The sequence below is a fragment of the Aquarana catesbeiana genome, linkage group LG06 (assembly GCF_042186555.1).
Source record: "Aquarana catesbeiana isolate 2022-GZ linkage group LG06, ASM4218655v1, whole genome shotgun sequence".
Taxonomy (NCBI): Eukaryota; Metazoa; Chordata; class Amphibia; order Anura; family Ranidae; genus Aquarana; species Aquarana catesbeiana.
The window spans coordinates 157,976,209-157,989,578 of NC_133329.1; the positions used below are offsets into that span (position 1 = coordinate 157,976,209).

The 13,370-nt window shown below is 41.8% G+C and overlaps 1 protein-coding gene across 1 annotated transcript in view; it reads left to right on the forward strand.

The window, feature by feature from the left end:
- LOC141101785 (palmitoleoyl-protein carboxylesterase notum2-like) overlaps positions 1-2,027 on the forward strand; it is a 111,486-nt gene extending 109,459 nt beyond the window's left edge. Inside the window, exon 12 of the mRNA XM_073591114.1 lies at positions 1,333-2,027. Within this exon, the coding sequence (XP_073447215.1) occupies positions 1,333-1,636 (304 nt within the window). The 3' untranslated portion in view covers positions 1,637-2,027. The remainder of the gene's footprint in view (positions 1-1,332) is intronic.
- The last annotated feature ends 11,343 nt before the right edge of the window (positions 2,028-13,370 follow it).

Consider the following 13,370-nt stretch of genomic DNA (forward strand, 5'->3'; position numbering starts at 1 on the left):
AAAAAAAGTCCCTGACCCTTTCCAAAAATGCAGAGAAACAAAAAGGCATTGATGTGAACATGTTCCATAGGAACCCATGTTAAATTCCCGTGCATTTCTGCAAAATGCAAAATGCATCAAAAAACGCGCTAGTGTGAATGGAGCCTAAGGCCCCATTCACACTAGCGCGTTTTTTGATGCATTTTGCATTTTGCAGAAATGCACGGGAATTTTTTAACATGGGTTCCTATGGAACATGTTCACATCAATGCTTTTTTGTATCTCCGCGTTTTTGGAAAGGGTCGGGGACTTTTTCTCATGCAAAATGCAGCGTTTTGCATGTAATGGTTTTCAATGGACAAGCATCAAAAACGCAAGTGCACCTTTTTTGCAGCGTTTTTTATGCGTTTTTGGTGCGTTTTTGCCGTTTTTTTTTTTTGTTTTTTTTGTTTTGTTTTTTTTTTGTAATTTTTTTTGTAAGACTGTAAAAAAAAATGAAAAAAAAAAAAAAAAAAAACGCAAATCGCGGCAAAAACGCCGCTAAAACGCGGCAAAAACGCGGCTCAAAAACGCAGCAAGCATGAAAAAAAAACCTCCAAAAACGCTCAAAAGCAACATGCATAGGTGTGAATCGAGCCTTAGAGTGCATATAGTGCACTTAAAAGAAGTGTCAATCCAATTTCAATTGGTGCAGACACCCGGTGCTCCCCACAGGATAAGTATGGTAAATATATCTGCTTACCAGATACTAAGACCTCCCAAGGTCTATAAACACTTCAGTGAGCATTCACCCCTCACTACAGGTTTAACTACTTTAGCTGTCCAGCCAACTTGATTGGATTCCAGATAGATATCCCTCACAGTATTTACCCTTCAAAGGATCTCCAGAGTCTGACCATTCTGCAAATCACGTGGAAGAGGAAGATAGACTCATTGTGCAACATTCATTTAAAAGGCACACGAGTTTATTAAAAGTTCTTAGTATTTGGTCTTAGTATTTGGTAAACAGATATATTTACCATACTTATCCTGTGGGGAGCCCCGGTGTCTGCACCGATTGAAACTGGATTGACACTTCTTTTAAGTTCACTATATGGACTCTTAGTTGGAATTTTGGACTTATTTTTCCCTTTTCTCACTACATTTTAATAGATGAACTTTTGTGCACACTATACGTATTGATCATGGAGTAACAGCGCAACACTTTGATTCTGATTTTCTGTTATGATGTGTGTTATGATGATAAATGTGTGAGTGCTGCTGTTTTTTCACTTGTTTTATTCACTTGGAATCATCATTTATTTACACATAGCGCAATTTTTTTCTTTGATAATATATTTTTTTTATTAACAGCAACTGGCTGGATTTTCAAGTAAAAGGAGTGAACTTGGCTCGAGCTCTGCAATGTTGGGAGAAAAGTCTACAGGAGCGAAGAGGTCAAAAGACTGTCATCCGCGGATGTCCCTTTCATTTAATAGACAATTGTCATTGGCCTCATTGCAATCCCACATGTCCAGCTCTTCATGATCCTGTCACTGGCCAAGAAGTGACCTTATTGCAAATGTTCCTCAGGCTGAACCTTGAAAACCAGAAGAGAGGTCAGGAGCCTAAAGGAGATCTAAGCCAGTTGATGGCCTTGTTAAGAATTGGCGGTTAATGAGAACTTTATTACATTTTATCACACATTATTTATGATAGTTCCTATATCAATGAAACTGAACTTTTTCATTAAGCTTCAGTTGGCGGAAGGATGCTTGATAATAGAGTGTTTTAACTACACAATAAGCTCTAGTTTATTATGTGGTTTACAGGTTATACCAAACATGTACAAGTTTCTCCAAAAAGTTAGATATATGTAAAAAAGAAAGTTTAACTTGATTCAAACTTAAACTTATTTTTAAAAGTTAAAGGATATTAAACCCAAACACAAAGATGTAATATATTTCAGTGCATCAATCCTTAAATATGGGGGCTGCATTCGTTTTTGGGGGGGTTTTTTAGGCTTTTTTTTCCTTTATTTTTTTCCTGGTGATCCAGCCAGTAACGAACACACTTCTAGATGAAGGAGCAACTAAGAAACCTTTGGACAGCAGCATTGTCATTATGGGGAGAGGGTAGTGTAATGCCGTGTACACACGATCGGACATTCCGACAACAAAACCGTGGTTTTATTTCCGACGGATTTTGGCTCAAACTTGTCTTGCATACACACGGTCACACAAATGTTGTCGGAAATTCCGAACGTCAAGAACACGGTGACGTACAATAAACAAGAAAAATTCAAACCAGAAGAAAGGGGATATAGGGATTATGACGGTGCCAGGAAGAACACAATATGTTCAAATGTTAAAATAAGTAATTTTTATTAATAAATTAATTAATAATTAATAATAATATTATAATTAATAATAATAATTAATATTAATAAAAATTACTTATTTTAACATTTGAACATATTGTGTTCTTCCTGGCACCGTCATAATCCCTATATCCCCTTTCTTCTGGTTTGATTGTTAAATTTTGGGATGAGGTGCTGTATCACATTGAGGACCGCCCAGCTACATAATAAACAAGAAAAATTAAGTTCAATAGCCAGTGCGGCTCTTATGCTTGATTCCGAGCATGCGTGGAATTTTGTGCGTCAGAATTGTGTACATACGATCAGAATTACCGACAACGTATTTTGTTGTCGGAAAATTTGAGATCCAGCTCTCAAATTTTTGTTGTCGGAAATTCCGACAGCAAATGTCCGATGGAGCCTACACACAGTCAGAATTTCCGTCAACAAGCTCACGTCGAACATTTTCCGTTGGAAATTCCGACCGTGTGTACATGGCATTAGATATACCTGAAGATTTAGATGGACTTTAGATGACTAACAAATCAAAGTGGCAGAAAACCCAAAACCAAAAATGTAATATATTGCAGTTTTCTTTTACGATTTTTTCCCTCTTTTTTCCCCTTATGATCTGGCCAGTAGCATGCCCCCGCTCTGGATAAAGGAGCACAGGGGCACCTTTGGACAGCAGCATTGTAAAAGTGATTCTAAAGGTTGGAATAAAAAAAAAACATGTCATACTTACCTGCTCTGTGCAATAGGTTTGCACAGAGCAGCACCGATTCCCTTCTTTTTGAGTCAAAAATGCCCCCAGCACCCCAAACGGTGCTGGGGGCACTCAATCAGGCTCGTTTTCAAGTCACACTCCTGTGAATAGACATTGTCCATTCATGGTCTGAGCATGGCTCAGCCCTGCCCCCTGCTGTGATTGAGCGCTGTGTGAGCCAATAAGGAGGGAGGACCCAGGAAAGCAGCTGCTCTCATGCATATTGCTGGATCGAGAAGGTTTTTTTACCTTAATGCATTAAGGTAAAAAACCTTCTGCCTTTAGAACCACTTTGATCTGGGGGGGGAGGGAAGTATTAGATGAACTAGAAGATTTAAATACACTAACACATTGAAGCCAAGCTCCAACTCACACTGCAGCTACTCAAGCAGTTACAGCAGGTTTCATTTTTCCTTTTGAGGTAAAGATTTTACATGAATAAATAAAAGTGGACCATTATAAGCATCCCAGTCAGTGTTAAATGGTTTGTCTCAACATGCTAACTGATATATTTGCAGGAGAGCTTGTCCTGCTGAAAAATGACAGACTTACTGGCTGGATCACTAGGTGAAAATAAAAGAAAGACTAAAAAAGTAATGAATGCAGCCACCATCAATTGGTAAGCTGCAATATTATTAAAATAGTAGTGTTTGGGTTTATGTTACATGTTTTAAATGTTCTAGGTATAAGAAGTTATTTGGTAAAAAAAAAAAAAAAAAGCATGTCATGCATGATGAACACTTTTTGATGTAATACTCCATCTGTCGTACTCAATGGTAATGAGATAGAGGGTATTTTTGTGTGCGCAAGGTTATATTTTAAGTGAGAAAACACATGTAAAAAGCAAGCATAGGCTTTTAATACCTAATTTACCTGTATATTATATCGACCTATGTATCAAGTAATAGATTGTCCTATTTAACTAGAGCTGTAACCCTTAAGAATCCCTACTCTACCATTTCTAAATATGGCCCTCCTCTGTGGACTAGCATATTTTTGATTAATATACATTTTTTTTTAATGAGCATGAATCTGATTTGCCACATCTTGCAGCTCTATTAGGAATTAATTAATAATTGTCTATGTGGCAAAGAATGGGAAGATCTACTAATTCTATCTCTTAGATTGGTTTTTAGGCTGCATTGGCAGTGGTTCTGCTGTAATACTTGTTCCAGATTGCTGTTGAACATTTTGCACTGGAACCTATAAAAAGTTAGATTTGGTATCAGAAAACAACATTTGAGTATGCAGGAATGCAAAAGATAATGTAGATCATATTTTTGGAATGCAAAGATGTTCTGGATACATTTTATCTGTAGGCATATGTTGCCATATTTCTTTGATGAGATCATTTTATCTGCAAATCCTTGCAAGATTTTCCAGAGTTCAGTAAGATTCCATTTTGAAAGATTACATTAAAGGGGTTTTAAACCCTCATTTAAAAAAAAACAAAAACAAACATGTCATACTTACCTCCACAGTGCAAGTTAGTTTTGCACAGAGTGGCCACGGTCATCCTGTTCTGAGGTCCCTCAGCGGTGCTGGTGGCTTCTCCCCACATCGAGTGTCCACGTTTGAGAAGCGCTCTCCTTAGTGGACACCCGTGCGGGTGCGCTCCTGAGTCCCGCATCTGTTTCCATTCACTCAGAATGCAGGACTCGGCCCCGGCGCTGCATCATTGGATTTGATTGACAGCAGCGGGAGCCAATGGCTGCGCTGCTATCAATCTATCCAATCAGGACACGAGACACCAGCTAGTGCTGGTGTGCTTGTTCCCGGCCGAAGAAAGATCAAGGTCAGGTAAGTAAAACGGGGGGCTCGGAGGGGGGGGGGGGGGGTTGGGGCTGCATCACCACAGAAGGTTTTTCACCTTAATGCATAGAATGTATTAAGGTGAAAAACCATGAGGGTTTACAACCCCTTTAACATAACACCTTATAGATTTCCTTCTCAAGGACAGCTCCCCCCTGAAATAATTGAATTTTGCAAGTGAAACTCCACATTTGTTGATTAAAAAAAAAAAATGTTTATCTCTAGAACAAATCTATAATCTTAAAGGATTTTTTTTTTTTAGCAAACTTCATTGTAGATTTTTACCTTCTGTTATCTGGATAAAGACTTGCTGCTGTATTAGCCTGTGTGAGTCTGCCTGCTGTAATTAATCAAGCAAGACCAAACTATGATATATAAAAAGCCCCATCCCTTTACCCTTGGGGTATCTCACTAAAGCTGGATAAAAATTCATACAATTCCAAAGGGGCTGGACAAAATTTGATTTGTGTATATGTAGCTCTGCTCTGCCTCCCGCGGTTCCCGCACTTCCTGTAATCCCCGCCGGGGGCCGCCAGGCAGAGACTGACACAGGCATGGACGCGCCTGTCAGCCCCTGTGCGGGCTTTCTCTTCTTGTTTCCCTGTGTGCAGGGGGACACTCACACACAGGCGTCCACACAGGCGTCCACCCACTCTGCGCTTTCCCCTGCCTCCCTATTGGCAGAGGCAGAGAGCCAATGATCAGGAAGCAGCAGAAGAGAACAGTGGGATAGGAAGTCCCAGCACAAAGCAGCCTGATTGACTTTTAAGGTGACATGACCGCAAATCCCAGGCTGCACTGCATAGTCAAGAGAATTGTGGGAGAGACTATAAAAGTACAGGGTGGATTAGGCCCAGGTCTCTTTGCTTCCTGGATCCCCTCATGTTGAGGCCATCTCGCCGCTGTGGGAGGGGGATTGCGGTCTACCACGCAGAATACCACATTACACCCGGATGAGAGGGGCCTAGCTCTGTCTGCTGTTCGTCTGACATCCATCCAGCACCACTCCGGTCGCATGTCAACATGCGTACTGAGCTTCACATTGGGAGATTGATACGGTGGATCCACTGCACAAGTGTCGCTACATGAGCTACTGTCCGGAAGACATCGTATCGGCCTGGTCATTGGTGTGAGGGCAGTCGCCCCCTTTTACAAATCCTTTCTCATGGTTTCACTGGAACACTGTGCAGAGACACCTTTGGCTCTCCACATTTCAAGAAACCTATTGCTTGCTACTACACCTTATTGGATGAAAGTTAATGAGCTCCACCGTGTTGATGAAGACAATCAGATCTGCAACGGGGACATTACTGTCATTGCTGCTATAAGGGCCCTTATACCACTCCCTTTAAGTCAGACCTCTCATTACAGTTAACAGTTAATAGTTTGGCCTGGGGTTCCCCTTTAGTATTAACTACAAGTACTCAATAGTTCAAAGAAGGTATTTACGGATTATCTGTTACTGACTGTATTGAATGCTGTCACTTGCATAATTGTTTGAGCATTATTAAAATCACTTCAACCAAATCCTGGTTGTTTGTCCGGGATCTGGCTAACCAATACCATTTTGAGTTCTTACTGCCTAAGTAAATCGAAAGAAACATTAATACTTAATCAGTGTCAGTGGGTCATTACTGTGGTTCTCCATTAATCACATTGCCATGTGTGCCAGAGGGGCTGAGTCCATTCCTGGGGTTGAGAGGCAGAGTAACGTACTGAACCAATTTAAGCAGCTCCTTCAGGGGTATCGCTACATATATTTCTCACTGTTTAACAGAAGCTGATTGGCTTGTGTCAAATGGACCTACTGGAAAATTTTCATTCGATCAATGGCTGCAACACTGATCGGTGTATGCTTCTCGCTGTCTGAGTACATTGTCCTGGTGGAGGACTCCTGCAACCGCCTTGCTTGTGTTGATATAGATAGAGGAATTTGCAGCAAGCACAAGGACAAAAATTAGATCCCAAATTTGTCACCTGCAGCCATTTTCACTGCCCATTCTACATCTGTATGTCAGGTCGTTCTGAGCAGACAAAGTGCTGACAGGGGTCTGGCTTTGGGGTGCAGAGCATTTAAAGCATTATGAGTTCACTACACATTTTATTTAGCTTATTTAAGTAACGCATGCAAAAAAAGTGCATAAAGAGCAAAACAAATGTAGGAACAATATATGTGAAAACACATATACATATAAAAATTATTCTATTTTAAGATGAAAAAGTGTGTAGTGGCCCTTAAATTGGATCACATGGTGAGCCAAGATCAAACTGTTACGGAACAAACTAATACAAAGAAGTCATTGTTTTATAAATGCATACGTCCATTCATATTGACCACCCCCTCCTCCTCAAAAAACTTTACTCCCTCGGTCTCCGTGACTGTGCTCTTCAGTGGCTCTCATCCTACCTATCCCAACGCACCTTCAGTGTCACTTACAATTCTACTTCCTCCACTCCTCTTCCCTTCTCTGTCGGGGTCCCCCAAGGTTCTGTTCTTGGACCTCTTTTATTTTCAATCTACACCTCTTCCCTGGGTCAGCTGATAGCCTCTCATGGCTTTCAATTTCATTTCTATGCTGATGACACACAAATCTATCTCTCCACCCCTCAACTCACCCCATCAGTCTCCTCACGCATCACTAACTTACTAACCAACATATCTGTATGGATGTCACACCACTTCCTCAAACTCAACTTGTCCAAAACCGAGCTTATAATATTTCCTCCCCCACGTGCCTCTTCCCCTGACTTCTCTGTGAAGAGCAATGGCAAAACCATTCACCCATCCCCACATGTCAGGGTGCTAGGTGTTATCCTAGATTCTGAACTCTCCTTTCAGCCCCACATCCAATCACTTTCCAAAGCTTGCCGCCTCAACCTCCGCAACATCTCTAAACTACGTCCCTTTCTAACCAGTGAAACCACAAAGCTCCTGATTCACTCCCTGGTTATCTCTCGCCTCGACTACTGCAACTCCCTCCTCATTGGCTTACCTTTAAATAGACTATCCCCCCTTCAGTCCATCATGAATGCTGCTGCCAGACTCATCCACCTTACAAACCGCTCAGTGTCTGCTACCCCTCTCTGCCAATCCCTCCATTGGCTACCACTCGCCCAACGAATTAAATTCAAAATACTAACAATAAGTTACAAAGCCATCCACAACTCTGCGCCCAGTTACATCACTAACCTAGTCTCAAAATACCAACCTAATCGCCATCTCCGTTCCTCCCAAGACCTCCTGCTCTCTAGCTCCCTCATCACCTCCTCCCATATCCGCCTCCAGGACTTCTCCCGAGCCTCGCCCATCCTCTGGAATTCCCTACCCCAATCTGTCAGACTGTCTCCAAATTTATCCACTTTTAGGCGATCCCTGAAAATTTTCCTCTTCAGAGAAGCCTATCCTGCCTCCATCTAACAACTGCACTATTTTCTCCATTAGCTCATCCCCCACAGCTACTACCCTTTTGTATAACTTGACCCTCCCTCCTAGATTGTAAGCTCTAACGAGCAGGGCCCTCTGATTCCTCCTGTATTGAATTGTATTGTACTGTCCTCCCTAATGTTGTAAAGCGCTGCGTAAACTGTTGGCGCTATATAAATCCCGTATAATAATAATAATAATAATAAGTCAACTGCAAAATGATCAAAAGCAAAAAAATTTATATTTCAGGCATTTTTTTTTTGCTAGGAATCCTTTGTATGTACATGCATGCTACATAGTTATATAGTTGGTAAGGCTGATTAAAGACACCAGTCCATCCAGTTCAACCTGTAATTTATGCTTTTATGGGTTTAACTGCATGGGCTTTCACGTGTGCTAGTTTGCATTTTAATGTGTTACAGCACCTTTTTACACTTTACAGAAGATCTACCATTATAATTTTTACAGTTCTGTACCCTTAGGGACAAAGTACATGCAATATACATTGGCAAAATTGCCAAGTGCTTTTGCAGGTAGGAAGGCAAGCAACGGCAAGAGGGATGTGGGAAAGGAGGGGGGGGGTGCATTACTCTTGCTGTTGTTTATGCAAAGTGCTCATGGCTGAGACAAGCTGTAGCTATGAATCAGCCATCTCCTTTCTAGATCTGCAACAAGAGGGGAGGGGGGCAGTACGGATCTCATTGTTAGGATTAGAAAGCACTTAGCAGCATTTGCCAAATACTATGTATACTTTGTCCCAGTTTCCCCAGAACTGTAAATAATTATAATGATAGATCTTCTTTAAGGGGCGTATTTATAAAAAAAAAAAATTACTAGAAAATCTTTTACTTCACTGCTTTAAAAGGGAAAACAGTGGCAGCCCGTACATAAGGGGCACAGGGGCACTGCCCCCTATCCATGCATCCAGCCCCCTAATCTACATGTGGGGCGCCAGACGCATGGATTCCAATGGGGGTTTTTTTTTTTTTGAAGCATGTGATTACAGCCTGAGGCTCTAATTGGCTTCAAAAAAGGTTGTCTGACATTAGCGAATGAATTTTCGCTATTGTGACACTGATTCTCCCCAATCAGGAAGCAGGAGGAGCGCCATTGGCTGAGAGGAGAATCGATCGTATTGGCTGGTACCGGGAGTGGGGAGGATGCACGGGGAGATCTCGAAGGGATGATGGCCCCCATCTTCGGAGCATCAGAGCAATCCCTCTGTTCTGCATCGCCGCCAGCAACACCCCCAGCGTCCTATCTCTACCTTGCCTACCTTGTCTCAGCAGTTGGCAGCACTGAGGAGGACAGAACACCTCTGCCAGATCCTGCGCTTCTTCATGCAGCTGCAGAGAAGCTTATCTCTGCCCTCCCCATCTTAGTAGTTGGCAGCAGAGGGGAGGACAGAACTCCTCCTACAGATCCTGCTCTTTTCTGAGTAGCTGCAGCACCCTCTAGTCTCTGCCTCCCCTGGTCTCAGAATTCAGCAGATTCCAGGAGCTGACTCCAGCCCTCCTCTGGTCCTCCTCTGCACTTTCTGCTTACCAGCTCTGCCCCCAGCTTCTGTGTGGGGGACTCTTGACATCTGATGTAAGGGGGTGGGTGTTCTAGACATCTGCTTAGAATTATGAGAATAATACAATTCTATGCCAGTTGAAAAAGAGGGTTGCACACTGCTGGTATCATCCACAAGAAACTTTATTGGAGACTGCTCAGGAAGAACACAATAGAAGGAGCAAGTTCTGTCTGAGCAGTCTCCAATAAAGTTTCTTGTGGATGATACTAGCAGTGTGCCACCCTTTGCATCACCTACTACAGGAGCGCGAGTCTGCTCCATGCCAGTCTGCACCTGCCCTTCACATTTTAAGTTTAAGGTTATTACTGAAACCAGTAATAATCGAATGCTGAGACAATTATAAAGAGTAGATTTGGCATTAAGGCTTTCCCATCACCTGTCAAATGCCCTCTGAAGAGTGATCCTTCACGGACTGCTCTTCAGAGGACACCACAAGTGTAAATGAGCCCTGAAAATGTGGTCTTTGGCCCAATATATGAATTTATGTATGAAGTTCTCTTTTAAGGCCTTGTTCACATGGGGCTATTACATCTGTGCCCCATGCAGGGTCGTGTTTACTGGCACAAGCATGCACAGGTGTTGTGCGCATCCCCATGTGGGCAGTCCTATTGTTGTCTACTGCACCTACACCTGCTTTGATGTCACATTGGGAGCCCTGGCTGTGCAGCTGCCAAGTCCAATAGAAAATAATGGGACTGCATAGATGTTGTGAACGAGGTAAAAAAAAGTGACAAATGCTCATTAGGAATATTCATTATAATTTTTTTTAGGTCTGATTCTCTGTTCTGATGATTATGAAATTGTTCGGCCTCCTCATGTATAATCTAGGGGTGTAGTACATTAAGATGATTACGCAGACAGAAGATTTTTTTCCACTGTGAGCTGGTAAACAATAAGTTATTGCTGTAGGGCCAGGTAGGAAAACATCTGCTGTGCTAGTTAGAGATGATGAATGGGATGAATGCGTTTAGTGGAAACAAACTCAATGTAAATAATGGTTATAGTGGCTTCATTTATCACTTCTAGGAGAACAGGCTTTTTTTCACATTTACTTTCATCGTTCTTCTTTGAAAACAACTAAATCCACCATGAAAATAAATTGAAGAAACTTTCTAGCAGCAAGTGATAGTCTGAAGTTTTGTAGAGGATTTTTTGAGTCAACTCAGAAAAGTCATAATGCCCACTGTATATGGGTAAAATATTTAAATTTTGCTATGCAGTTAGATCTTATGTCTGTTGGTTTTGAAACATTAACTTACAGCATCATGAGGTCAGGGCTGGTAGTTTTTGGCATAGAGCTTCCATGCAGCAAGCAATGCCCTGTCCTAGGAGTCAGACCTCCCTCACACCAGCTCTCTCTCTTCTAACCCTAAAATATTTTTTCTGTAACCCTAAAACTAATCCTCCACATTGCATTAACCCTGACACCAACCCTCTATGTAACCCTAACACTACCCATCACACTCACCCTCCACATAACCCTAACATTATTCCTCACACAACATTCTAGCAGGAAAACAGCTAAGCAAGACAATGGTGGAGAAGGATCTGGGTGTTCTTGTAGATCGTAAGCCTAATATTAGTACCAATGCCAAGCTGCAGTTTCTAAAGCTAGAAAAATACTTTCTTATATTAAAAGAGATATGGACTGCAGAGAGAGAGATATAATTTTGCCCTTGTACACATCATTAGTAAGACCTCATCTGGAATATGTAGTTCAGTTTCGGGCACCAGTTCTCAAAAAAGGATATCGGGGAACTGGAAAAAGTGCAGAGAAGAGCAACCAAACTGATAAGAGGCATGGAGGAGCTCAGCTATGAGGAAAGATTAGAGGAACTGAATTTATTCACTCTTGACAAGAGGAGATTAAGGGGAGATATGATCAACATGTATAAATACATAAGTTATCCATATAGTGAACTTGGTGCAGAGTTATTACAGAGGACAAGGGGGCATTCTTTACGTCTAGAGGAAAAGAGATTTAACCTCTGCATATGGAAAGGCTTCTTTTACAGTAACAGCTGTGAAAATGTGGAATAGATTCCTTTAAGAACAAGTTCTGGCCAGCTCAGTAGATTGTTTTAAAAAAGCGTTGGATGCATTCCTATATGCACAGAATATAACTAGATACTAACAGCAGAGAGGCAGCAGTGGGAGCCACTGACTCCTTCTTCTGTCAAGCACAGCCAGTGAGCAGAGCAGGGGGCGGGGCTGAGCCACACTGTGTGTCAATGGATCAAGCCTGCATGAGTGCCCCCATAGCAAGCCGCTTGGTATGGGGGAATTCAGCAGGGGGGAGGAGCCAGGAGATCAGGCGGGGGACCCCAGAAAAGGAGGATCGGGGCTGCTCTGTGCAAAACCAATGCACGGAGCAGGTAAGTATAACATATTTGTTATTTAAAAAAGGAAAATAAAATAGGTTTACAATCACTTGTAATCACTTTACAATTACACTCCATGTAACCCTAATGCCCCGTACACACGGTCGGATTTTCCGATGGAAAATGTCCGATCGGAGCGTGTTGTCGGAAATTCCGACCGTGTGTGGGCTCCATCGGACATTCTCCATCGGATTTTCCGACACACAAAGTTGGAGAGCAGGAGATAAAATTTTCCGACAACAAAATCCGACCGTGTGTGGCCTGTTCCGACGCACAAAGTGCCACGCATGCTTGGAAGAAATTCCAAGACGGAACAGCTCGGTCTGGTAAACTTAGCGTTCGCAATGGATACAGCACTTTCGTCACGCTGCAATGTTAAAAATGGTTTAATACAGCGCACTCTCTTCTTCTTTATAACGTGACAAGAATTAAGTAGTTTTGCTGCTCATATTCACACACACTTCTCACAAAGTTTTATTTTTGTTTTTTTATTGGGATTCCCTGAATATATTGTTATTAGTTGTCACATCTGACAGTATTTTTTTTTTTTTATTTAATTTTTTTTGGGGATTTTAACCTTTTTTTTTTTATTTAATGTTTGTATTTTTTCAAAGGCTGATCTTTGTTCAATGTTATTTTTATTTTTCCTCCAGAATATTTTTGTGTGTGTTTTGTGTGTCAAGTTACCCCAACACCATTGATATCTTTTATTATTTAATCTCAAGGAGATTGTTTGTTGTTGGTGTCCCTTGTTCATTTCACATTGTATATTTGAAATGTACCTGAATCCTCACAAAAAAACTGTCCTTTTTGAAGTAAAACACACATAGGCAAGTATAATTCAAAACAAAAATCCTTTATTAAGGGATCAGAACCAAACAAAGCTCAACATGAGAAATTAGCGAAGCCTGGGACCCCCACGGCAGACATCAATTCTTGAACATCAAAATTGGTGGCCTGAGGAGTCCATATGTAAGGGAGGGCAGTCTGGTCCAGAATTCGCAGAGATCCGGATAGCAGCAGATGACATCTGTGTCCCCAGGCTGTGGTACCACAAGAGGCTGCATCTTTTGGCCGACCAGACTGGATCCAGG